The sequence below is a fragment of the Papio anubis genome, chromosome 14 (genome assembly GCF_008728515.1).
Source record: "Papio anubis isolate 15944 chromosome 14, Panubis1.0, whole genome shotgun sequence".
NCBI classification, from domain to species: Eukaryota; Metazoa; Chordata; class Mammalia; order Primates; family Cercopithecidae; genus Papio; species Papio anubis.
Genome location: NC_044989.1, coordinates 61,447,348 through 61,474,099, shown reverse-complemented (window position 1 = coordinate 61,474,099; position 26,752 = coordinate 61,447,348). Strand labels below are relative to the sequence as shown.

The 26,752-nt window shown below is 39.6% G+C and overlaps 1 protein-coding gene across 6 annotated transcripts in view; it reads right to left on the bottom strand.

The window, feature by feature from the left end:
- The window catches only part of KIAA1841 (KIAA1841 ortholog), a 64,479-nt gene extending 39,441 nt beyond the window's left edge, over positions 1-25,038 (bottom strand). For 3 of the 6 annotated variants that reach the window (XR_004178273.1, XR_004178274.1, XM_031655225.1), the window contains exons 1-7: positions 24,489-25,037; positions 20,186-20,244; positions 18,372-18,532; positions 13,461-13,547; positions 13,239-13,349; positions 8,982-9,105; positions 3,704-3,856 (exon numbers count right to left, since the gene is read on the bottom strand). Coding sequence is in view for 4 of the 6 variants with exons in the window: in XM_031655225.1 (XP_031511085.1) it covers positions 3,704-3,856; positions 8,982-9,105; positions 13,239-13,349; positions 13,461-13,547; positions 18,372-18,532; positions 20,186-20,244; positions 24,489-24,720 (927 nt within the window). In the remaining 2 variants the exon portion in view is untranslated. Of the gene's footprint in view, positions 1-3,703; positions 3,857-8,981; positions 9,106-13,238; positions 13,350-13,460; positions 13,548-18,371; positions 18,533-20,185; positions 20,245-24,488 lie in introns of all 6 variants that reach the window. The other 3 variants (XM_031655228.1, XM_031655226.1, XM_031655224.1) reach the window with 3 other exon arrangements.
- Between the last annotated feature and the right edge of the window lie 1,714 nt (positions 25,039-26,752).

Genomic DNA, 26,752 nt, shown 5'->3' with positions numbered 1-26,752 from the left:
GCTAATTTTTTGTATTTTTAGTAGAGAAGGGGCTTCACTGTGTTAGCCAGGATGGTCTTGATCTCCTGACCTCATGATCTGCCCGCCTCAGCCTCCCAAAGTGTTGGGATTACAGGCGTGAGCCACCACGCCTAGCCGATATATTTTTTTAAAGATGCCTACAAAGAAATATATTTTGCTCCAAACGATGTGGAAATGTGATAGCTAAAATGGAAACAAACTAACCACAAATGTAAATTTGTGGTTACAAATTAATGAGGTTAAAAATTAATGTGGTTAGAAAGAAATGTAAAGACTAAAAAATCATGTTACTGAAAAAAACATAATAGTAATGATGAATTAATGAAATATCTTGGGTCTAGCAAAGCTAATCTAATTTTGCTTAACGTCTCATGCCCAATTTAAGTATCTTTGTTTGTAAAATGTATAACTAAAACTTTAAGAATAAATGTTATGTAAGTAATCTATTACCTCACCGATAAAACTTTTAAGTAATCAAAGTTGGTAACGGATTGCAAATACAAGAAAATGAATCCAGTTTAAATTCCATGACCCATCATTCAGTAACATTCACGCCAATATCCCAGATTCCTTGCCCCTAAATTTCATCATCCCCATCTGGCAAAATCCTAACTCTAGATGAACTCAACTACCCATTTTCTCCCTGCCTGTACTCATGCAGCCAAGGGTTACTGGAGAGAGTGATATAAACAGGCATGATGAATTATATTGTGAACTTATGGATGCCAATCTCCAGTGAGCTCTCAAACTTCCTGGCAATATACATTTTCTCTGGAAAATTCACTCTTCTATTTTTCAAAATACTATTTCAAACCTTCCATACTTCCCTCAAACCTTGGAACCTTCCCTTTTCCCCCTTATTCTTAGTGGATGGCTTAATCTTCTACTTTTTAGAGAACAGAAAAAGCATTGGATTAGAATAAGTTATCAACTAAATGACAAAAACACAATTTTACTAATATCTACAACCATTCTACTCTTCTCTCCTGTTGTAATAGAGGAGCTGTCCACTCTCTTGTCGAAATTAATACCACTAAATGTGGTTAAGGTCCCACCCTACCCTGCCTTCTCACCTTATACCATCAACCTCTCCTTCTCAGCTGGATCCTTCCGACTGACTTTTAAAAGGTTCTCTCGTATCAAAACAGAAACAAGGTCAGGCATGGTGGCTCACGCCTGTATTCCCAGCACTTTGGGGGGCCCAGATGGGCGGGTCATTTGAGGTCAGGAGTTCGAGACCAGCCTGGCCAATATGGTGAGACTCCATCTCTACTAAAAATACAAAAATTAGCCAGGCATGGTGGCACGTGCCTGTAATTCCAGCTACTTGGGAGGCTGAGGCAGGAGAATCGCTTGAGCCCGGGAGGCAGAGATTGCAGTGAGCTGAGATCATGCCACTGCATTCCAGCCTGGACAACAGTGAGACTCCTTCTCAAACAAACAAACAAACAAAAAACAACCCCCAAAACACTAAACAAATATTCATAACTTAAATTACTAATCTATCTTCTCCCTTTCTCAAATTTCCCAAAAGAGATGTCATATATACTGTTCCCATTTGTTAATCTCTCACTCATTTCTCAACCCATACAAACCTGGCTTCTGGATCTAGCACTCCACCAAAACAGCTCTTCACACCTATGAATTCCCTGTCACTAAGGCCAAAGGACACAGTTCTTTCATTATTTTATTTGACCTCTTAGCCATACTAGGCACCACAGTCCGCTCCTCTTTCTTTCATATTACTCCCTCAACATCCTCAATTTTTCTCCTATCATTCTGGCTGCCCCTGACCATTCTCCTTTGCAGGCTCATGCTGCTTCATCCAGCCATAGCTGTAGTTTCCCTCTGCTCTTCATATGCTCACCTATACCTGCTGTTTAACTATCATCTATTGCAGGAAAACTTATGTTATTATCTCCAGCCTAACCACTTGTCTGAGCTCCAAAACTCATATATCTAATGGCCTCTGTCTGGTTATCTCAGAAAGCACCTCAAACTCAAAATATCCAAACAGAACTCATGAGTCTCTCAAAACCTGATTTCCGTCTGCTGCTTCCTCTTCAGTGAATAGCACCACCAGCTATCCAGTAGCACCAACAAGAAACTGAGTCATCCTTCCCCCTCTCCCTCTGCAGTACAATCTGTCAGATAATTTCAGTTTCATCTCTTAAATATTAAATTCATCCAATTCTCTTAATCTTCACTGCTCTGGTACCATCATCTCTCTCTAAGACTACTATGATAACTTCCTTTTGTACGTGATTCCACTGACTACCCCTCAAGTGTGCATTCTCCACACTGCAACTGATATTTTCAAAATGGAGATAAAAGAAAAACTTGAACATGGCTTATGACATCCTGCTCCAGCATGGACTGACACCTACCTACCTCTCCAGACTTGTCTTGAACTATGCATGTTTTCTACGACAGCCTCAGGTTGTCAGTCTCTTTTACTCACTGTGTTCCTTCTGACCTTGCTGTTCTGACTAGAACACTCTTTCCCTTCCTCTTCACCTCACATACTCCTATGAATCCTTCAGATCTCAACTTAATGCCAACTCCTTTGAGGATTTCCTTGACGTCTATGGCTGAATGATACCAGCCTATTATAGACATTTAGGGCCCTGTATGTGTCTTCAAACATTTATTTGGGTGCTTTTTTTCCTTTTGGTATTACTGCCTCAGCTATAAGTTCCACAAGGGCATAAATGATCCAATTTTACATGCTATCCTCCACCTTGCACAGTGTATGGCACATCTTTGGTGCTTTTTAAGTATTTTTGTGTGGATGATGATAAAGAGCTTTAGGTTCCTTTCATTCACACATGACATTTAATTACAGAACATTTTCAAAAGTGTTTGTGATCAGAGAATCTAACCTATAGCAATACTCACACATTGCATCAATATATATGTGCAAGGATATTCACTGCAACACAGTAATACCATCAGTCTAGAAACCACCGAAATGTTCATTAATAGGAGAATGGTTAAATTGTGATATATACATAGCTTGGAATATTATACAGCAGTTAAATAAAATAGCACAGAAAGATACCCTAGTTACATTGTTGAGTAAAAAAGGCAAATTACAGAATATTATTAGTATGATCTGGTTTCCAAAACAAAAAATCATATATAAGTCTGGGTGTGGCGGCTCACACCTGTAATCCCAGCACTCTGGGAGGCCAAAGCAGGTAGATCGCTTCAGTTCATGAGTTCGAGACCAGCCTGGGCAACATGGCGAAACCCCGTCTCTAACAAAAATACAAAAAATTACTGAGTATGGTGGCGTGTGCCTGGAGTCCCAGCTACTCGGAAGGCTGAGGTGGGAGGATTGTTTGAGCCTGGGAGGCAGAGGCTGGAGTGAGCCGAGATGGCACCACTGCACTCCAGCCTGGGCGACAGAGGGAGACCCCATCGCAAAAAACAAAAAACAAAAACCTCCAAAAAACAAAAAAAATATATAATTTGTGCCTGAAAGGTACAAAAGAAGGTCTGAAAGGAAACCATTAACAGTGATTATCTCTAAGAAGAGATGGAAAATGGGAGAGTGTTATAAAGAGGAACTTCTTCTTCCTATACTTATTTATGTATTGTTGGAAGTCTTTTATACATTAATGTATTACTGTTATACTTTAAAAACTGTAGCTACAAAAGAGCAATATTCAAAATTCACCTTTGTAAGCTGAGTAGGATCAAACCGAAGAATCTTTTGGTTACAACAGGGATAAATTCCAGTGCCAACAGAATTCAATGAACTTGCTGCAGTAGGATAAACCACTGTTTCTGAGTGGTACTGACAATGTGAAAATTCAATACAGAGAAAGGCCTAAGAAAGAAATAGATAAAATCAACTACTATTTCCACAACAAAATTATACATTTCAAAAATACTTAAGACCAAATATTATATGTTCCATTTATATGAAATATGCAGAAAAAGCCAATCTATACAGACACAAAATAGATCAGTGGTTGCCAGGGGTGGAAGGTTATAATGTGGAATAGCAGCAAATGGGCACGAGGGATCTTTTTGAGGTGATAGAAATGTGCTAAAATTGGATGATGGTGATGACTGTACAACTCTAAATTTACAAAAAAAAAAGTGAACTGCAGATTTAAAAAGAGTAAATTCTGAACACAACCTAACTTAAAAAATAAAAATAAAAAAATAAAATTAGTAAATTTCATGGCGTGTAATTCCATCTGAATAAAGCTATTAGAGAGCAAAAAATGAAATCACCTTAAGCAAAATTCAGATGAATTAAACTGATCTTGATATACATTCAATTTTACAATTGACCAATCACCTCAAATGTTTTCCAAAGAAAATAAAATTTTGCTTCATTTGGTTATTCCTTGATGCATTTTTTTTTTGAGACGGAATCTCGCTCTATTGCCCAGGCTGGAGTGAAGTGGTGCCATCTCGGCTCACTGCAACCTCCACCTCCCAGATTCAAGCGATTCTCCTGCCTCAGCCTGCCGAGTAGCTGGGATTACAGGCACACACCACCATACCGGGCTAATTTTTCTATTTTTAGTAGAGACAGGGTTTTGCCATGTTGGTCAGACTGGTCTTGAACTTTTGACATCAGGTGATCCGCCTGCCTTGGTCTCCCAAAGTGCTGGGATTACAGGCATGAGCCACCATGCCTGGTCCCTTGATGCATTTTTAAGGTAAATATTTAGCATCAGTATTAATAAAAACTATGACGTAACTTTGAATCATTGGCTTTGAAAACTTTGATAAAAGCTTATCAAGGTTTAATTGTCAAATTAACCATCAGGTTTCAATTGTTTATAAGTTGGTAAAATAGGGCCGGGTGTGATGGTACACACCTGTCACTCCAGCTACTAGGGAGGCTGAGGCAGAAGGACTGCTTAAACCTAGGAATTCGAGGCCAGCCTGGGCAATGTAGCAAGATCCCATCTCGGGAAAAAAGAAGAAGAAAAAAAAGAACATGGTGCAAGCACTGTCTAAGTGGAGTTTCAGTGGACACAGGTGCTGCTTGCGATGGGAAAGACCACTGGGTTAGGCAGCTGGGGGCTGGCTGGTAGAGAGAGGTTATGCCACCAGCTCTGAGAAAAGGTTGGTTGGGATGGACCCGGAGTCCCAGAAGTTGGTTTGGAGAGGGAAACTGAGGCTCTGAGTGGTGAAATTATTGGATTCAGAGATACTGTGGGGCTCTGAAGGTTGGATTCTGTTAGCCTTGTGGGCTAGGGAGAGCATCCTTGAGTAGATGATATCTTACTCAGATCTAGAGGGGACAAGACTTTTGGGCCTGTGCAGGGGGCACCATTGGTGGGTGATGATAATGTTGGGTTTTGAAGGCAGGAGACCTTGAGAAGGCAAAACCATTTTATCTGGAAAGAAAGGAAGGGGATGTTGGGCTTTTGTGTCATGGGTGGGGGAGCCACTGGGAGGGCAATTCCATTAGCCAGTGGGAGGTAGAAAGTTTGTAAGAAATACCATGCCAGGGGACTGGAGAAAGACCCCAGATGTCATTGCTTCTGGGTGGAGATTCTGTGTGCGTGGCAGTGGTGTATCCTAAAAGGGGGCAGTACCACTGGATGATTAAGGGCGGTCCCACAAGGCCTGGGGTGAAGAAAGACCCGAATGGGTAATACCATTAATCCCTGTCGGGGAAAGGACCAGAAAAGGTGAAAAAGTGATACCTTGGACTGGATGGAGGGGAGATCGCTGGGCTTTTGGGAGGTACCCTGACTGGTACTCTGATCACCTGTTTCTTTTTCGGGGGGGCTCTGAGATGGGATGAAAAGCTATAGCATCGCACCAGGAGCGGGCCCTTGTTAAGAGAGTTCCTCACTCGGGGAGACTTTAAGAAGGGAAACCCTGAATAGGGTCCTGTCAGGGGAGGAGGGACTCTGAGTGAGAACAGGTTAAAAAAAACAAGTTAGTAAGATAATTCAAATAAAAACACAATATTAACAATTCTAAGCACTGATCTGTTTTTTCTATTTATATTATGATGTACTGAAGTTGCTGAGATTTGATAAGCACTGATCTTTAACATAAATGCATTAAAGAATAGTCTATAATTCAGAATTTTTAGTTGTCTATAATTCAGAAATTTTAGTGTTAGTTTCAATTATGATGTTCACATAATGGTTTTTAATTTTAAAAATTTGAGAACTTATAAAAACTATAAGGTGCACATTCTCTTATAAACAATATTCTGCATACAAACTATTTTATGAGTTTATGAGCTCTATAATAAATATTCAATATCAATCAATCAATATTCAATTTGCTATAAAGGAGAGGAAAATAATCTCTCAAAGTTTCCGCATTCTGACATGTTGAGCAAGTCAGATTTTAGAAGCTTGATATCCTTGATTATAAGTGACACTCTGATTGTGAGGAGGACCTTTACATACTTATTAGATTAACAAAAAATCCAAACCTGACAATATCAATTGCTACTGAGATGTGGGGCAACTAGAACTCTCATACGTAGCTGGTAGAAATGCAAAATGATTCTAGGACTTTGGAAAACCGTTAGGCACGGCGAGTGTTAAACCACCACACAAACCAGCAATCCTACTCCTAGGTAATAAGAAAGCAGAGAGGCCAGGCGTAGTGGCTCAGGCCTGTAATCCCAGTACTTTGGGAGGCCGAGGCAGGCAGATCACCTGAGGTCATGAGTTCAAGACCATCCTGGCTAACACAGTGAAACCCCATTTCTACTAAAAATACAAAAAATTAGCCGGGTGTGTTGGCGTGTGCCAGTAATCTCAGCTACTTGGGAGGCTGAGGCAGGAGAATCACTTGAACCTGGGAGGTGGAGGTTGCAGTGAGCCAAGATGGCGCCATAGCACTCCAGCTTAGGCAAAAAGAGTGAAACTCCATCTCAAGAAAAAAAAAAAAAGAGAGAAATAAATACATCCAAGAGAAATAAAATCCTATGTTCACAGGAAAACCTGTATGAAAATGTTTATAGCAGCTTTCTTCATAATGGCCCCACACTAGAACACTACAAACATCCTCCACCTGGTGAATGTCTGAACATACTGTGATATAGTCATACAACAGATTACTACTTAGCCATAAAAAATAACAAACTAATTTATGAAACAACATCATGAATAGATTTTATATCCATTTTTCGAAGTGAAAGAAGCTAGATTCAAAAAGCTAAATGCTATATGATTCCACTCATATGACGTTCTGGAAAAGGCAAAACTAAATATATATAAACAGACCAGTGGTTACCAGAGGCTAGGGTGGGGGAATGAATTGACTACAGAGGGGCACAAAGAAATTTCTTTTAGGATGATGTAAGTGTTACATGCTTTGATTGCAGAGGTAGTTATACAATTGTATGCATTGTTGAAGGTCACAAAAAGGATGAATTTTACTGTATATAATACTTCAACAAACCTTTTTAAAATTGTGGTAATGTAGAACCCATCGAGTGGGACCTTAAACAGTTTAAAATCCCAATCTGAAGATTCTGACAGGCTGTTCTTCCTTCCCTCTATTGAAAATCATCACGCAAATGAGAGAGGAAAAGTACTGAGGACAGGAAAACTTCAGGGATTCAAAAGAAATTATATGTCGAGAACGCTACATTTCTACATAAGATTAATTAGGAATGAGTGTGACTTAGAAAAACCTATTTATTCCATAAAAGGGTTTATTATAGGTTCCTACAAATAGCAAGTTTTCTTATGCTTTTATTATAAACATTAATAAAAAACAAAAACTTTTTGGGAACAAAATTGTTATAACAACAAAGGCACACATCAATAGCATCCTATCTGCAAAGGTGCTTCTGAATTTCTATAGAAATGTATAGAACATCAGAGAAAATAGTTTGGCTGGAAACAAGTGAAGGCAATAAGGACTTTTTTTATATAATTGTTTTCATTGAAAAACTGGGATTTGATCACTTAAAACCAGTGAGGTTTTTTTTTGTTTTTGTTTTTTTTTTTGAGATGGAGTTTCCCTCCTTCCCAGACTGCAGTGCAATGGTGCAATCTCGGATCACCGCGACCTCTGCCTGCCGGGTTCAAGCGATTCTCCCGCTTCAGCACCCTGAGTAGTTGGGATTACAGGCATGCACTACCACGCCTGGCTAATTTTGTATTTTTAGTAGAGATGGGGTTTCTCCATGTCGGTCAGGCCGGTCTCGAATTCCTGAACTCCGGTGATCCACCTGTCTCGACCTCCCAAAGTGCTGGGATTACAGGCGTGAGCCATCATGCCCGGCCAAAACGTGTTACTTTTCTAAAAATTCAACAAGTCTTTGATTGTTTCAGGAATGGAAATAAAAAAAAAGAAAAAGAGAAAGAAGAAACATGTCAAGAGATATGAAGCCAGATGCAAAAAACATTTAGCAGCACCCTTGCTTTTGCCACTAGTTTTATTTTTTATTTTATTTTATTTTTGAGATAGAGTCTTGCTCTGTTGCCCAGGCTAGAGGGCAGTGGCGCAATCTTGGCTCACTGTAACCTCTGCCTCCCAGGTTCAAGTGATTCTCCTGCCTCAGCCTCCCAAATAGCTGGGACTATAGGCACGTGCCACCACACCCGGCTAATTTTTCGTATTTTTACAAGAGATGGGGTTTCACCATGTTAGACAGGATGGTCTTGATCTCCTGACCTCGTGATCCACCCACCTCAGCCTCCCAAAGTGCTGGGATTACAGGCGTGAGCCACCGCACCAGGCCTAGTTTTATTTTTTTAAGAGATGGAGTCTCACTATGTTGCCCAGGCTGGTCTTGAGCTCCTGGGCCAAAACGATCTGCCTGCCTCGGCCTCTAAATGTGCTGGGATTACAGGCATGAGCCACCATGCCCAGCTGCCACTAGTTTCTTTAAACAGATGTTGGATATTGTCCAAACACGTTTAAATACATTGATTAAACAGCAGATATCAAAAGAATATTGCTCTCAATATTTGCAGAGCAGGATACTAAAAAAAAAAACTTACCTGATAACATCTTGAACAAGTCAGCCAGTTGATTGTTCCCCACAATCGCCAGTATACATCTCTCCAAGATTTTAATTCTTCGAAAAGACTATTCAAATACTCATGAACATCCCATGTCTTATCTCTGGGGAAAGAGCCTCAATTTTACAAGAAAGTAACATAAATGATTTGCTTTATTTATTTATTATCTTTTTTGAGATGGAGTTTCGTTCTTGTTGCCCAGGCTGGAGTGCAATGGCATGATCTTGGCTCACTGCAACCACCACCTCCAGGATGCAAGCAATTCTCCTGCCTTGGCTTCCCAACTAGCTGGGATTACAGGCGTGTGCCACCACACCCGGCTAATTTTGTATTTTCAGTAGAGACAGGGTTTGTATATTTGGTGGACAACAGGAAAAGGTATGAATTATTTGAATATCAAATTATTTTGCAAAGCTAGATACAGGATTACAAATTAAATATAGTTTGAACAGGCCAACAGTTGGGAATTAGGCATATGTTAAATGGAAGCTTTATTCTAAATGCATATGATTCTAGACATTAGAATCATTAATGTATTTGTACATTTCATTAACGTATTAGTATTTTACACTATTTTCAAGTATTTTTTAGTAATTGAGCGATACAGAATATACAATCAGGTCTTGGTAATATAGATTTTTTAATTAAATAATATAAAGTTAAAAAATAGCAAAGGCTCAAAACCATATTTGCTATGGTCATATGCAACTCAAGTTTGTTTTTTTTTTTTGTTGTTGTTGTTTTGTTTTGTTTTTGAGACAGGGTCATACTCTGTCACCCAGCCTGGAGTGCAGTGGTGCAATCATCATAGTTTATTGGCAACCTCAAACTCCTTGGTTCAAGTGATCCTCCCACCTCAGCCTCCTGAGTACCTGGGATTACAGGTATGTGTCATCACACCTGGCTAATTTTTTTTTTTAGACCCAGTTTCACTCTTTTGCCCAGGCTGGAGTGAAGTGTCATGATACTGGCTCACTGCAACCTCTGCCCTGACGGGTTCAAGCGATTCTCCTGCCTCAGCCTCCCGAGTAGCTGGGATTACAGGTGCATGCCACCATGCCTGGCTAATTTTTGTATTTTTAGTAGAGACAGGGTTTTACCACGTTGGCCAGGCTCATCCCGAACTCTTGACCTCAGGTGATCCACCCACCTCAGCCTCCCAAAGTGCTAGGATTACAGGCATGAGCTACTGTGCCAAACCTACACCTGGCTAATAGAAAAAATTTTTTGTAGAGAAGGGGGTCTCGCTATGTTGCCCAGGCCAGTCTTAAACTCCTGCCCTGAAGCAGTCCTCCTGACTCAGCCTCCCAAACTACTGGGATTATAGACCTGATTCTTTTAAGTCTTTATCTCAGTCTTTTCTAACTTTGCCGGCTTTGTGCTTAGCTCAAAAATAAAATGTCATGATGTTATTACAAATTACACAGGCACATTTGTTCTAAAAGTAATTTTAGGTCAAAGAGGTTTACTCGGGAGGCTGAGGCTGAGGCAGAAGAATCATTTGAACCCGGGAGGTGGAGGTTGCAGTGAGCCAAGATTGCGCCATTACACTCCAGCCTGGGCGACAGAGTGAGACTCTATCTCAAAAAAAAATTAATTTAAAAACAATTTTTTAAATGTATACATCTGCCAGGAATGGTGGCTCACACCTGTAATCCTAACACTTTGAGAGGCTGAAGTGGGAGGACTGCTTGAGGCCTGCGCCAGTAGTTGAAGACCAGCCTTGGCAACACAGTGAAACCCTGTGCGCACGCGCGCGCGCACACACACACACACACACACACACACACAGAATTGCCAGGTTGCCAGGCATGGTGGTGCGCACCCATGGTCCCAGCTTAGGAGGCTGATATGGGAGCCTTGAGAGTCCAGGAGTTCAAGGCTGCAGTGAGCTATGATCGCACCACTGCATTCCAGCCTGAGCAACAAAGACTGTCTCTTAAAAAAAAAAAAAAAAAAAAAAAAAGTATACATCAACTGCTGACATGTAGGAAAATACTTTGAATAAAACAATAAAAATGGATGTTGAGGTTAGTATCAATTACTTTTTCACATACTACTAATAGGTGTGTGTGTATATATATATATGAAATTTAACATTTGTGGGGTTTCTTTCATAACAGTGCATGCTATAAATTTGTAATATAGAAAAAAGAACAAAAAGAAAATTAAAATCATCCGTAATACTATCACTGAAAGGTAACACCACAATTAATGTTTTAGTGAACATCCTATTTTTTTAACCACTAACAACTTTTATGTATGTATATACTTTATAACTTTGTTTTTAAGAAACAGGGTCTTGCTCTGTCGTCCAGACTTCAGTTCAGTGGCATGCTCCTAGTTCATTGCAACCTCAAACTCCCGGGATCACATGATCCTCCTGCCTCAGACTCCTAGCTAGGATTCCCATGCTCAGCTAATTTTTAATTTTTTTTGTAGAGATGGGGTCTGGCTATATTGCCCAGGCTGGTCTCAAACTCCTGTCCCTCAAGTAATCCTCTCACCTCAGCCTCCCAAAATGCTGAGAATACAGGCAAGAAGATCTCTTGAGCCCAGGAGTTCAAGGCTGCGGTGAGCTATGATCACACCACTGCGTTTCAGCCTGAATGATACTGGATGAAGGATGTTGTCAAAGAATACACATTTTGAGGTTTCTGCCTCCTGAGACATTATACCAAGTTACAACACCCACCCTCAACTCAGAATGAGAACTTGTTTTGAACACAAAGAGAAATACGTATTATGTATTTATTTATTTTACTGTTTTGAGACGGAATATCACTTGTGTTGTCCAGGCTGGAGTGCAATGGCGTGATCTCAGCTCACTGCAACCTCCGCCTCCTGGGCTCAAGCGATTCTCCTGCCTTGGTCTCCCAAGTAGCTGGGGTTACAGGTGTGCACCACCATGTCCGGCTAATTTTTATTTTATTTATTTAGTTTTTTGAGACAGAGTCTTGCTCTGTCGCCAGGCTGGAGTACAGTGGCATGATCTCGGCTCACTGCAACCTCCGCCTCCTGGGTTCAAGTGAGTCCCCTGCCTCAGCCTCCCAAGTAGCTGAGACTACAGGCGTCTGCCACCATGCCCGACTAGTTTTTTGTATTTAGTAGAGACAGGGTCTCACCACAGTGGTCAGGCTGGTCTCGAACTCCTGACCACAGGTGATCCACCTGCCTTGGCCTCCCAAAGTGCTGGGATTACAGGTGTAAGCCACAGCGCCCAGCCTATATATTAATGAAATACTGACAAAGTATGAAGAACAAATAGATGACAGAAAATACAACGCTAAAGACAATTTTCCCCACCAAAATTTACCAGAAAGTAAATTTGGTTCTCTTGTAAAATTCAATATAACATTTGTACAGATAACTAAAATCTGTTAGTGAAAAGACAGCATTTTAAAGGCACTAACTAGAATACCTTTCAAGATTAACATACAATATTTTTTATCATTTTAATGTTTAAAACATTATGACATTTACCCAGTAAATAAAATGTACTAACAACTACCTTGTTTTGAAAGTATTTTTCTAAATGAAAGTTGGATCACACGCAAAAAAGATGTTATCCCATTCCTTATAAAAGTAGTTATATTTTTGGCCGGGCGCGGTGGCTCAAGCCTGTAATCCCAGCACTTTGGGAGGCGGAGGTGGGTGGATCACAAGGTCAGGAGATGAGACTATCCTGGCTAACATGGTGAAACCCCGTCTCTACTAAAAATACAAAAAACTAGCCGGGCGCGGTAGCGGGCGCCTGTAGTCCCAGCTACTTGGGAGGCTGAGGCGGGAGAATGGCGTGAACCCGGGGGGCGGAGCTTGCAGTGAGCTGAGATCGCGCCACTGCACTCCAGCCTGGGAGACACAGTGAGACTCCGTCTCAAAAAAAAAAAAAAAAAAAAAAGTAGTTATATTTTTATAAATATGCACTTTGGGAGGCTGAGGTGGGTGAATCACGAGGTCAGGAGTTCGAGACCAGCCTGGCCAACATAGTGAAATCCCATCTCTACTAAAAATACAAAATTAGCTGGGTGTCGTGGCATGCACCTGTAGTCCCAGCCACTCAGGAGGCTGAGGCAGGAGAATCACTTGAACCTGGGAGGGGGAGGTTGCAGTTAACCAAGACCACGCCATTGCATGCCAGCCTGAGTGACAGAGTAGAACTCCGTCTCCAAAACAACAACAACAACAACAACAACAAATACATATATATGAAAATATATTTTATCTTCACGACACCTTATGTGAATATAGACAATATTTCCATGTCGATCCACATTGATTTTTCCAGGAACGCAAGGAATTCTTCTTTCTGTTTCTTTTGTTAAAAGTTTCTTACACAAACAGCATCTATAAACAAAGAAAATACAAAAAACATCCAGGAAGAAGAATGTAAATGTAGTAAATTACAGAATATAGCTGCATTATAAAGCATATCAAAGAAAAAACATGTTAGCATACCTATACAAGGTTGCTGCATTACTCCGAGAATCTGGATTCAAGTACTCAGGATCAAACAGTCTTTCAATCTTCTTACAAAAAAGTTTGCTATTAACAACAAATGATCAAAATATTAATTTTCTACATTTACTTTATAATGATGAAAATAAACAAACCAATCTGTGCATTTGTAAAATAAGATTAATAAATCCTTAGTGGCTCTCTTTGGGAGTTTGTTACACATTTTTAGTGTTCTAAGTAAATAAACAACAGTTTATCATTATCTAAGTAAATAAAATTAAGCAGTTCTGATGAAAACTGCTTGATCAATCAATCATCTATTTTCTCATAAAAAATAAGATTGATAAATAGCTATCTTTTAGTCATTTTTAAATTGTATTTATTTATTTATTTTTTTTTTTTTTTTTTGAGATGGAGTCTCACTGTGTTGCCCAGGCTGGAGTGCAACGGTGCGATCTCTGCTCACTGCAACCTCTGCCTTCTGGGTTCAAGCGATTTTTCTGTCTCAGCCTCCCAAGTAGCTGGGACTACAGGCGTGCACCACCACGCCCAGCAAATTTTTTGTATTTTTAGTAGAGACGCGGTTTCACCATGTTGCCCAGGATAGTCTTGATCTCTTGACCTCGTGATCCACCCGCGTTGGCCTCCCAAAGTGTTGGGATTACAGGCGTGAGCCACCGCGTCCGGCCTTATTTTATTTTGTTAGAGACAGGGTCTTGCTCCGTCACCCAGGCTGGAGTGCAATGCTGCCTCAGACTCCTGGGCCTCAAACTCCTGGGCTCAGGTCATCTCCCACATCAGCCTCCCAAGTAGCTAGGACTACTGTGTGCCACCACACTCAGTTAATTTAAAAAAAAAAAAAAAAAAAATCTGTAGAGATTGGGGCTGGCTATGTTGCCCAGGCTGGCCTCAGACTTCTGGCCTTCAAGTAATCCTCCTGCTTTGGCCTCCCGAAGTCCTGAGATTACAGGCTTGCACCACCTTGCCTGGCCTCTTTTAGTCCTTTGTTACTGGAATATCCCACATTAAAGATTTTGAGAATTTAACAACCCAGGCCTACCAATAACTAGATATATGATCTTTAGCAACTACTTAACCTCTTCGAACCTTGTTTTCTCAACTATAAAGTGTGGTTAGTATGTCCAATCTCATAAAGTTTTATGAGGGTTAAGTGATGTTTTTAAAGAGTACTAGATATAGTGTTAAGCATTCAATAAATGTTAATTGTTATTATGCATAATATAACTGAAGTTGAGTCTTCTAAGCATGTCTTTAATTCTAAATGTATATCCTACCTGTCTCCATTTTTCCTTATGTAATGTCTTCTGTTATTAAAAGTCAAATCTGGATTTAGAATTCCATTCCTGTTTTCAATTATTTAGCTCTTGGATAATTCCTCTCTGTCTCATTCCCCTTAAGGATTAAACTTTTTTTTTTCTTTTGAGACGGAGTCTCACTCTGCTAGGCTGCAGTGCAGTGGCACGATCTCGGCTCACTGCAAGCTCTGCCTCCCGGGCTCATGCCATTCTCCTGCCTCAGCCTCCCGAGTAGCTGAGACTACTGGCACCCACCACCATGCCCGGCTAATTTTTTTTTTGTATATTTAGTAGAGACGGGGTTTCACTGTATTAGCCAGGATGGTCTCGATCTCCTGACCTCATGATCCACCCACCTCAGCCTCCCAAAGTGCTGGGATTACAGGCGTGAGCCACTGCGACCAGCCAGGATTAAATTCTTGAATAATCCTCTGAATTATTAATTTATTCCTAATGGATCATTCTGATCATATAAACATAATCTAGTATCTCCCTTCCTAAAAAAACAAAAAATCCTCTCTTGAGCCTACCTATCCCTAATAGATACTGCCAATTTTTTCAGCAATCATTCAAAGTAAAACATCTGGAAAAAAGTTTTCTAAATCCACTTGGTCACATTTCTGTCCCCATCTTACTCTATGTGATAGCAGCATTCCACATATTTGGTCACTTAATCATCATCTTCCTTTGGAAACTTTCTTTCCTTCTGCCTTCCTTTCTACTTCACTGGCTCCTCCTTCTCAGGCTCTTAACTGGCTACTTCTCCTCTGGTGAATCTAAATATTCGGTAGCTTTTATCAATACTATCTTGCTAACAATTAAAAAATGAAATAAATTAGAGTAGCACTTACAATAGCACCAACAATATTAAATACCTAGGAATAAGTTTAACTTTAAAAAGGAGGTTGGGTATGGTGGCTCACACCTGTAATTCCAAAACTTTGGAAGGTCAAAGTGGGAAGATGCTTGAGCCCAGGGGTTTGAGGCTGCAGTAAGCCATGACTGTACATACCACTACACTCCAGCCTGGGTGACTGAGCAAAACCCTGTCTCAAAAATTAAAATAAAATAAATAAAAAAAGGAAAAATATCTCTACACTGAAAACTACAAGACATTGGTGAAATAAATTCAAATTAATGGAAGGTTATACCATATTCATGGATTGAAAGACACAGTATTATTAAAACGTTAAATCTTCCTAAATTGATCTACAGATTACATGAATCCCAAATTCTAGCATGTTTATGTGTTTGTGAGAAAGAGAAAATGGGTAAGCTGATTATCAAATTTATATAGAAATGCCAAAAACTTAATAGAGAACACTACAATCTTGAAGATAGGCAAAACTTGAGAATTTAAATTACCAGATGCCAAAAATTATTATAAGGCTATCATAATTAAGACAGTGTGTTGCCTGGGTGTAGTGGCTCATGTCTGTAATCTCAGCACTTTGGGAGGCCAAGGCGGGTGGATCACCTGAGGTCAGGAGTTTGAGACCAGCCTGGCCAGCATGGTGAAACCCCATCTCTACTAAAAATACAAAAATTAGCTGGGTGTGGTGGTGGGTGCCTATAATCCCAGCTACTTGGGAGGCTGAGGCAGAATTGCTTGAACCTGGGAGGCGGAGGTTGCAGAGAGCTGAGATCTCATGATTGCACTCCAGCCTGGGTGACAAGAGTGAAACTCTGTCTCAAAAAAAAAAAAGACAGTGTGACAGTGTGCTACTGATACAAGGATAGACAAAGAAATCAACAGAACAAAAAGGACAATTCAGAAACATATAGTAAACGTACCACTGCAATTCAGTGGGGGAAAGGATGGTCTTTTTAACATATGGTATTGTGTCAACTAGATATCTATTTCAGAAAAAAAGAAAATGAACCTTGACCCCTACCTCATACCATATAAAAAAATTAATTCAAGATGAATAACAGAAAAACATAGGACAATGTCTTCACCACCTTTAGGGAGGCAAAGATTTATTGAACAGGACATACAAAAAAAGTATGGTCTTATCCAGTTCCATGGTTTCAAATCTCATCTACTCTTAAATTTCTATTTTAAGTCCTGACCTTTGACCTAAACTCCAGACTAATATACCCAGGTATCTACTTGTCATCCTACTTGAATGTCCAAGAAGTATGTTAAATAATCTCAAAAAGACCTAAATCTATCCTTGATTTCCCTTACCCCATTCCTTCCCCTCCCAATGTTTCCTTTCTCCATTAATAGCACTACCGTCCACTTAGTTACTCAAACTGAAAACCTAATAATTATCCTGGAATCCTCTCTCTTCCCACATCATTACATTCATAAATCTAACAACTGAGTCCATCTACTTCTTTCCAGCTCTGCTGTTTCTACCCTAGTGCAAACCCTTTCATTTCTCAACAGACTACTACACCAGCCTCTGAACAGGTCTCCTTGCTTCTTAAATCCCTAACATCTATTCTCCACATAGCAACCAAAATGGTCTCTTAAAAACAAATCAGATCACGTCACTCCCCTGCTTCCATTCACACCTAAAGTATATCCTCCTGGCTATGACCTAAACAGCCCCTAAATGATATAACCACTGCTGACCTCATTTCATACCACTTTTCCCTTTATCTAAGGTATGTTTTAATAATTTTTAGCTTTTTAGAAAAGGGTCTCACTATATTGCCCAGGCTGGAATGCAGTGGCTATTCACAGGGATAACAGCAGTGCCCTACAGCTTTGAACACCTGCCTCAAGTAATTATCCCACCTCAGCCTCTTCAGTAGTATCTTCATAATTAACATAATTCACTATCACTATATATTCATATGTCCATTATACAAAGTAACTAATTACTAATTTTTATCTTGAGCCATTGGCTCTGGATAAATTTTACTTCACTTTACTTACTTCATTTAAAATAAAATAGAAATATATTTCTAAATATATTCTAAAAATAGAGTATTTTGGCCAGGCATGGTGGCTCACACCTGTAATCCCAGCACTTTGGGAGGCCAAGGCGGTTGGATCGTTTGAGCCCAGGAATTCAAGACCAGGATGGGCAACGTGGCAAACCCCCATCTCTACAAAAAATACAAAAATTAGCTCTGCATGGTGGCGTGTGCCTGTGGTTCCACCTACTTGGACTGAGGTGGAAGGATCACTTGAGCCTGAAGGTGAAAGTTGTGGCTAAGATCTTGCTACTGCACTCCAGCCTGGGCAACAGAGAGAGACCATCTCAAAATAATAATAATAAGCTAACTATAAATGAAAAGAGAGAGTAAAAATTAATTTCAAAAACTGGGCAACTTTGTTGCCTAGGAAACAAAGTGAGACCCTGTCTCTTCAAGAAGTTAATTTTTTTTAAAGTTAGCTGGGCATGGTGGTACACGCCTGTAGTCCCAGCTACTTCGGAGGCTGAGGTAGGAGAATCACTTGAGCTCAGGAGGTTGAGGCTACAGTGAGCCAAGATTGCATCACTGAACTCCAGCCTGAACAATACAGTTAAAACTTTTCTCAAAAAAAAAAAAAAAAAAAAAGAATATTTCACTACATGAAACAAATATATTTCTTTTAACAGGAATATTAGGTTTAAAATTAAATTTTTGAAATTACCTTCTAAATTTATCTTTTTTGTCCTTTAAATCATCAACTTCATTGTGTGTGAACAGATCAGCTATACGTGTGAGAAGATTTGCATTAATACAGTTCATGTTGCATGGGGTAGCTACTATGGCATTCATATTTTTGTGGCAATACTGAATACACTGTTCAACCTAAAAAATCACAGAAAATAAATGTTGAAAATAGTAGCATGTAGGACAATGTCATAGCAATACCTTTCAAAGATAAAATTCATCAAAAGTCTAACCCATATATTGCTAGGTACTAACTGGGATTTGCCTATTTGACTTAATCTATACTGTTCCAAAGGCAATCCAGCAGGTCAAATTTGTAACAGCATATATACATACCTAAAAAATTATTTTCAACCTTCTTTAGAATATTTCAAATAATAATAATGAATCTTTTAAAATTGTGGCAGGTATATATAAATTTTAGTCTAAAAACTCAAGTGTACAGAATATGTAACTACTTTTTTTTTTTTTTTTTTCCTGAGATGGAGTCTTCTGTCACCCAGGCTGGAGTGCTGTGGCACAATCTCAGCTCACTGCAACCTCCACCTCCTGGGTTCAAGCGATTCTCCTGCCTCAGCATTCCTAGGCTCACAGGTGCCCGCCACCACGCCTGGCTAATTTTTGTATTTTTAGTAGAGACAGGGTTTCACCATGTTGGCTAGGCTGGTCTTGAACTCCTGACCTCGTGATCTACCTGCCTTGGCCTCTCCCAAGTGCTAGGATTACAGGCGTGAGCCACTGTGCCGGGTCTGTAACTTCTTATAATTAAACTTAGTTAGAACTTTAAGCCTCCTTTTCCCTGGGTGTCAGAAACAAAATTTCAGTCAATTCAGAATTTTCACTTATGGTGGGTTTGCTCTCTTCCTTACATCCTCTCTCTCTCCAACCTGAGGTATGTTTATTTACTTTAAAAGTAAAGAGAGGATAATCATGTATTCTTCCAAATATTTATGCTTACAGCATAAAAATTATCCTTTAGGGCTTAGATTTCAAAATTCAAAGGTTTCAAAAATTTCAAAACTCAAAAACTCATTTAGTTTCTGCTTTTTTTCTGTAACCCTTCCCTGAAGCAACTGATACCAGCTGGGCTAAATGGGGAAGAGCTAAGGAGTAGAAAGAATACAGGTAATTGGCCAGGCATGGTGGCTCACACCTATATCCCAGCACTTCAGGTGGCTGAGGCAGGAGGATCACTTGAGCCCAGGAGTTTGAGACCAGCCTGAGTAACATAACAAGACCACCCCACCCCATCTCTATTTAATTTAAAAAATAAAAGAATACAGGGACTAGTACAAACCCCGAAGAGTCAAATAAATAAACTTCACATCTGCTAACATAGAAAAGGAGTATTCTGGCTGTGTGTGGTGGCTCACACCTGTAATTACAGCATTTTGGGAGGCCAAGGCAGGTGGATTGCTTGAGATTAGGAGTTCGAGACCAGCCTGGGCAACATAGCAAAACCCCGTCTCTATAAAAAATAGAAAAATTAGCCGGGTGTAGTGGCATGCGCCTGTAGTCCAAGCTACTAGGGAGGCTGAGGTAGGAGGATCACTTGAGCCAGGGAAGCAGAGGTTGCAGTGAGCTGAGATCATCCCACTGCATTCCAGCCTGGGCGACAGAGAGAGACTCTGTCTCAAAAAAAAAGAAATTATACTCTTGAACTAACAATTTTTTAATTGTTTTTTTAATTAATAATAATTTTAATAAAGTGTCTCAGAATTTTTGAGATACTTGAAGGAAAAGAAAGCATAAGTGAACAGAAGCACTTTGATTTTTTAAGTCAATACTTACCAGTGAATCCATTTTTAAAAACTCTGAAGAAATAAGAATTGAAATGACATTTCCCGGCTCTAAAAAAAAAAAGAAAGAAATTAGATTATCCTTTTGATGAGTACCCCAATCTCCTCTGAACAGGCTCCTTCTCACCTTAAAAGAGGACATTACTGTAACAAGAAAAATTTAATATAACCTTATTATAGCTTATGGGTTAGATACACAAAATAAAGAAAATTCAATGTTAAAACTTAGGTTATGGAGAAAATGCACAATAAATTTATTCTGGTGTTGGATTCATATAAAGTAAGAGACTCCAGTTAAAGATATGACATATGCAATCTTCTCCTTGACTAAATCAGGGAAAAAGATAATTGAGACTATAATTAATTGCATACACAAGTAATAGAAAACTTTTTAAATGATTAATGAGAGCATTTGTTATTAGAAAAGTTACTTTAAAAAGAGTTCAATGCTTGTTATGAACAAATATTTAATTTTAAAAGATTCTGAAAGATAAAAAATTTACTACTGCAGAGTACTAAACTTACTTCCTAAAGGCATAATGAGTGAGCTTTCAGGCATACAGAAAAGGAGATGCTGCCTGATGCTGTAGTTTAGCAAACCTGTCCTCTCCCATGAGGTATGTTTAAGGAAAGAAAACTGTGTTTTGCATCATTACAGTACTAAGACAATTCTAAATAAACGACTAAGCAGACAATAGTTAAAATAAGTAATCCCAATCTGTCTCTTTAAATAACAATTCTAGATTCAAGGCTTTTTTTTTTTTTTTTTTTTTTTTTGAGAGGGAGTCTCACTCTGTTGCCAGGCCAGAGTGCAGTGGTGCAATCTCTGCTCACTGCAACCTCTGCTCCTGGGTTTAAGAGAGTCTCCTGCCTCAGCCTCCCGCGTAGTTGGGACTACACTTGTTCACCATCACACCCAGTTAATTTTTGTATTTTTAGTAGAGACAGGGTTTCGTCATGTTGGCCAGGATGGTCTCCATCTCTTGACCTCGTGATCCGCCAGCCTTGGCCTCCCAAAGTGCTGGGATGACAGGCGTGAGCCACCGCGCCCAGTCAAGTCTCTTAAACACAAATGGTGAAGGGAGGAAGCAGCTGGTGAAAAAGCTCCCAGTTAGGAACCAGTGGCTGGATTATTAGAAATGTAATTAAGCATTTTGGTAGTTTTCCTGGTTAGAAGACTTTTTTTTTTTGTAAATATTTACATTTATAGCCACTGATTTAAGGTAAAGATAACAGAATGACTAGCTTTGCTGCATTTCTTTTTTTCTTTTTTGAGACAAAGTCTCGCTCCTTCGCCCAGACTGGAGTGTAGTGGCGCGATCTCGGCTCACTGCAACCTCCGCCTTCCGGTTTCAAGCGATTCTCCTGCCTCAGCCTCCCGAGTAGCTGAGACTACTGGCGCCCTCAACCACGCCCGGCTAATTTCTGTACTTTTAGTACAGACGGGGTTTCACCACGTTAGCCAGGCTAGTCTCGCCTCCTGACCTCAGGTGATCCGCCCACCTCGGCCTCCCAATGTGCTAGGATTACAGGCGTGAGCCACAGAGACCGGTTTTTTTTGTTGTTTTTTTTTTGTTTTTTTTTGTTTGTTTGTTTTTTAAATTGAGACAGAGCTTGCTCTGTCGCCAGGCTGGAGTGCAGTGGCACAACCTCTGCTCACTGCAACCTCTGCCTCCTGGGTTCAAGAGATTCTCCTGCTTCAGCCTCCCCGAGTAGCCTGGACTACAGGCACACACCACCATACCAGGTTAATATTTTTTGGATTTTTAGTAGGGACAGGGTTTCACTATGCTGGCCAGGCTTGCTGCATTTCTTTTACCTTTACTACACTCTACATGTTTTGACTTTTATTTAACACATACATATTATAGCTGGTTAGTCTGGAATCTCTGGATTCTGGCTGAAATTTTTGATTTAGCAATCTTGTAATTTTTATTTAAGGACCACTAGAAACCTCTCCTATTAATGTGGTCACTAAATAATACAATAAATTACTAACTTTTTTCAAAAACTTTTACACTGTCGGCATAGATATATTTTCCAATAAGTTCTATTTTAATACTACTGTAAATAGCAATTCTAGTGCACAGAAAGACTATTAAACCACAAGTGTGATCATACAAGTGTATGCCCATTGAAATATTACTCAGTAATTATTCTTATTACAATAATTCTACTAGTAATACTAGTAGTATGCTATCATTTAGAACACTGGTTCTTGAACTTTTGATCTGAGGACCCCTTTACAAACTTAAAAACTAGGAATCCCAAAGGGTTTTTCTTTATGTGGGTTGTATCTGCCAGTATTTATCACATTAGAAATTAAAATAGAGAAAATAAAAAAATATGCATTTACAAAGAACAAAAAACCTATCACATGTTAACATATTTTTATTAAAATAACTACGTTTTGATTTTTTTTAGGAAGGGTCTCACTCTGTCGCCCAGGCTGGAATGCGGTGGTGCAATTTTGGCTCACTGCAGCCTCTACCTCATGGGCTCAAGCAATTCTCATGCCTAACCCTCCCAAGTAGCTGGGATTACAGGTGGGCACCACCGCGACAAGCTAATTTTTGTATCTTTAGTAGAGACGGGGTTTTGCCATGTTGGCCAGGCTGGTCTCGAACTCCTGGCCTCAAGTGATCCACCCACCTCAGCCTCCCAAAGTGCTGGGACTACAGGTGTGAGCCACCATGCCTGCCTAAAATAACTACCTTTTCTAAAATGAAAAATAATAGGCCAGGCGCCGTGGCTCACGCCTGTTATCTCAGCACTTTGGGCAGCTGAGGCGGGCGGATCAACTGAGGTCAGGAGTTTGAGACCAGCCTGATAAGGCAAAACCCTGTCTCTACTAAAAATACAAAAATTAGCCAGGCGTGGTGGCATGCACCTATAATCCCAGCTACTCGGGAGGCTGAGGCAGGAGAATCACCTGAACCCAGGAGGCAGAGGTTGCAGTGAGCTGAGATCACGCTGTTGCACTCCAGCCTGGGTGACAGAGCGGACTCTTTCTCAACAAGAACAAAAAATAGAGTGAAGAGTAGCACTGTCTGACATTTTTTGTAAATCTCTTTAATGTCTGACTTAATAGAAGACAACTGGATTCTCATATCTGTTTCTGCATTCAATTTGTGGGTAGCCTTCTTTGATGTTACACCAAACTTGACAAATAGTAGTTTCTTAAAGGTTAATTGCAATGGTATCTGAATTGTGTCAGTGAACTTTTCTGACTGTTAACAACAAAATTATCTAATTTATCTTGCACTTTGCATGAATCTTTCACCCATGCGTGACTTTTTGAAAATAAAATGCATTGGTCATTTGGAAAATGTTGGCTCAGTGAATTATACAGATATTCCAAATGTTGAAATACTTCATTGCACAATACATTTAAAAATCACAGTCATTAATATGATCACCAATCTCATCAGAAAAGTCAAGTATTGAGAAGCCTTCTGTCAAGCACATGTAAGCAGGTAAGTTTTCCAAAACTGTAATTCTCACTCGAAACCCTGAATTTTGTCACTGACAGCAGGTGACAAATGCTTTCAGCTTTAAGTGAAGAGCTCATTTTCAAGAAAATGTCTGCCAAATACCTAAGTCTGAATTACCATTATTTCTCTGTCAGTTGTTCTCTCAAGTAAAAATGGTTTTCAATTTTTAAAAGAGCAGCTAATCTACTTCAGGACTGAAAACAATCACACAAGTGCTTTTCCTCAGGAGAATCATATGTTGGTGTGCAGCAGGAGTGGACTTTCCATTTCATCACAGTAAAGAGATGTATACTCAATGGTCAAGATTTAATAAAATTAGTAATTTTACTGCTTCACCAAGGACATTCTTAAGTGAAACTAGATTTTTTCTTATTAACTATGCAACTATGTACTTACTACTAGTACAGTTTGGTGCCCCTGCCTTGATCTTGTCTAAAGCTTCAACAGTTTTACCCACTATTGCTTTGGTACCATCTGAGCAACACAGTGAGAAAGTCAAGTGACATCTTGGTATTATTATGCAAACGTTTTGACCTTGTAGACACCCTAAAAGGGTCCCTAGTATCCCACTGGTCCATATACCATACACTGCGAACTGCTGATCTAGAGATCTGTTCGTTTGCCATAAATTTACTATAATTTTCTAAAAAAGATGAGATTATCAGTTTCCTAAAAGGCTGTTAGTAATATGAGCATAAACACTGGTGTCCAAACAATTTTCCATATTTCACTTTTGGCCTGAAGAAACTACCGGGTGACACACAAATTTCACTACAAAATAAGCAACAGATTGTTTTTTACCTAAAGTGGGCATCTCACAATCTTTATTCTCCTCAGTGTTCCTTTTAACATATTTTATCAACCAGTTGAAAATGTGAACGTCACAATGAACTGAAATGTCCACCTCTTCCCAGCGCTGGGCATCCATAGATAAATATTCAGCGAAGTACTTCATTTCTGATATCAAAAGATCTCGCGGGCAAGTAAAATCTTCTTTCAAGTTTTTTGCTTCATCACACACATGGATCACCATGTTTGGCCTTCATAAAAAATGTTACACAAAAATGCAATTATTAGAATTTTAGAAAAGGAGCCAAGAATACTGACATTTAGTGAAGGGAAGAGAATAAGATGTTTTTGACAATTCTGACCACCAATCAGTTTTATAGGGTCTTGACATTTTTCAAGTGTCTTGCAAGCCTGATCATCTCTTAGATTATGACTAATTTTAGCAAATTACTGATGTAATAAAACAAATAAAATATTGTTACTACAGGACTAATAATTTACACAGTTTGAAATTTATTTTTCAAGTTATACATTAAAAATAAAGTTTATGGCCATGTGCAGTGGCTCACACCTGTAATCCCAGCACTTTAGGAGGCTGAGGCGGGTGGATCACGAGGTCAGGAGATCGAGACCATCCTGGCTAATATGGTGAAACCCTGTCTCTGCTAAAAATACAAAAAATTAGCTGGGCATGGTGGCAGTGCCTGCAGTCCCAGCTACCTGGGAGGCTGAGGCAGGAGAATTGCTTGAACCCGGGAGGCGGAGGTTGCAGTGAGCCGAGATGGCTCCACTACACTCCAGCCTGGGCGACAGAGCAAGACTCCATCTCTAAATAAATAAATAAAGTTTATAAAAATAGTACCATTTCACAAAGAAAAATTAACCAACACACTCTAATTCCTGTGAGGAACATAAAACAGCACTTTTACACGGTTATGGGCATGGGAGAGAGAGTATCATTAAATACTAAAATTTTCATTTTTTAAAAAAGGAAAAATAGCTATAATTCTTCACTGAAGAATCAAATGAAAAACTAGCATGGCTTCATTATTTTTAACAGCAAAAAAGTTTGCTTCTAGGCATTCATATACATAAAATATAAATATATTAAATATAAATTAATAAATGTAGTTAAAAGCATTCCTAAGACTACAATGTGCTTATTTACATATTTAAACATAATTTAAGCACAAGTTTAAATGATACATCAGAGAGTCTGCTACAAAAATTATAATCTCCTAGTATTTACTTTCTTTGAAAATTATGTCAGCTGGGCATGGTGGCTGATGCCTGTAATCCCAGCACTTTGGGAGGCCAAGGCAGGAGGACTGATTGGGCCCAGGAGTTTCAGGCCAGCCTGGGTAACATGATGAAACCCTATCTCTACAGAAAAATTTTAAAAATTAGCCAGCATGGTGGTGCATGCCCGTGGTCCCAGCTACTCAGGAGGCTGAAGTGGGAGGATCACCTGAGCCCAGGGAGGTCAAGCTCCAGTGAGTCGTGATAACATCACTGCACTCCATCCCAGGCAACAGAGTGAGACTCCGTCTCAAAAAAAAAAAAAAAAAAAAAAAAAAAGAAACATCAGTGTAATCTACATCTGTCTTCATGTCATTACAAAAGGAAGAGAATAGAGACACACTGTCCTACAACATGAATTTAATTGAATTGTGTGTTTAATTCACACATTCCTGATAGAAAAAATGTACATTACTGGAGGGCCAGGCATGGTGGCTCACAACTGTAATCCCAGCACCTTGGGAGCCTGAAGTGGGAGGACTGCTTGAGCCCAGGGGTTTGGGACCAGACTGGGCAACACAGTGAGATCACGTCTCTAAAAAAAAAAAAAGAATTAAATAAAATTGGGCTACCAGAAAAAGGATTATAATCAATGCTCTATCAAAGTCAAAAGAATTTAAACAAATTTTCACAAAATTGCTCTTCCAAAGAAATTATGGTCAAAACATAAACAGGTAATAATTGACGTAATGAAACATAGAGTTTCCACAGTTTTTTAGACTACAGTGTAAAATATTAGATTATTTCAGTAAAAAAAAATTTTTGGCAAATTTTTGTGTCACACAAACCAACCAATCAGTTAAAAATCTGTGTTGCCAGGCGCCGTGGCTCAAACCTGTAATCCCGGCACTTTGGGAGGCCGAGACGGGCGGATCACGAGGTCAGGAGATCGAGACCATCCTGGCTAACCCGGTGAAACCCCGTCTCTACTAAAAAATACAAAAAAAACCTAGCTGGGCGAGGTGGCGGGCGCCTGT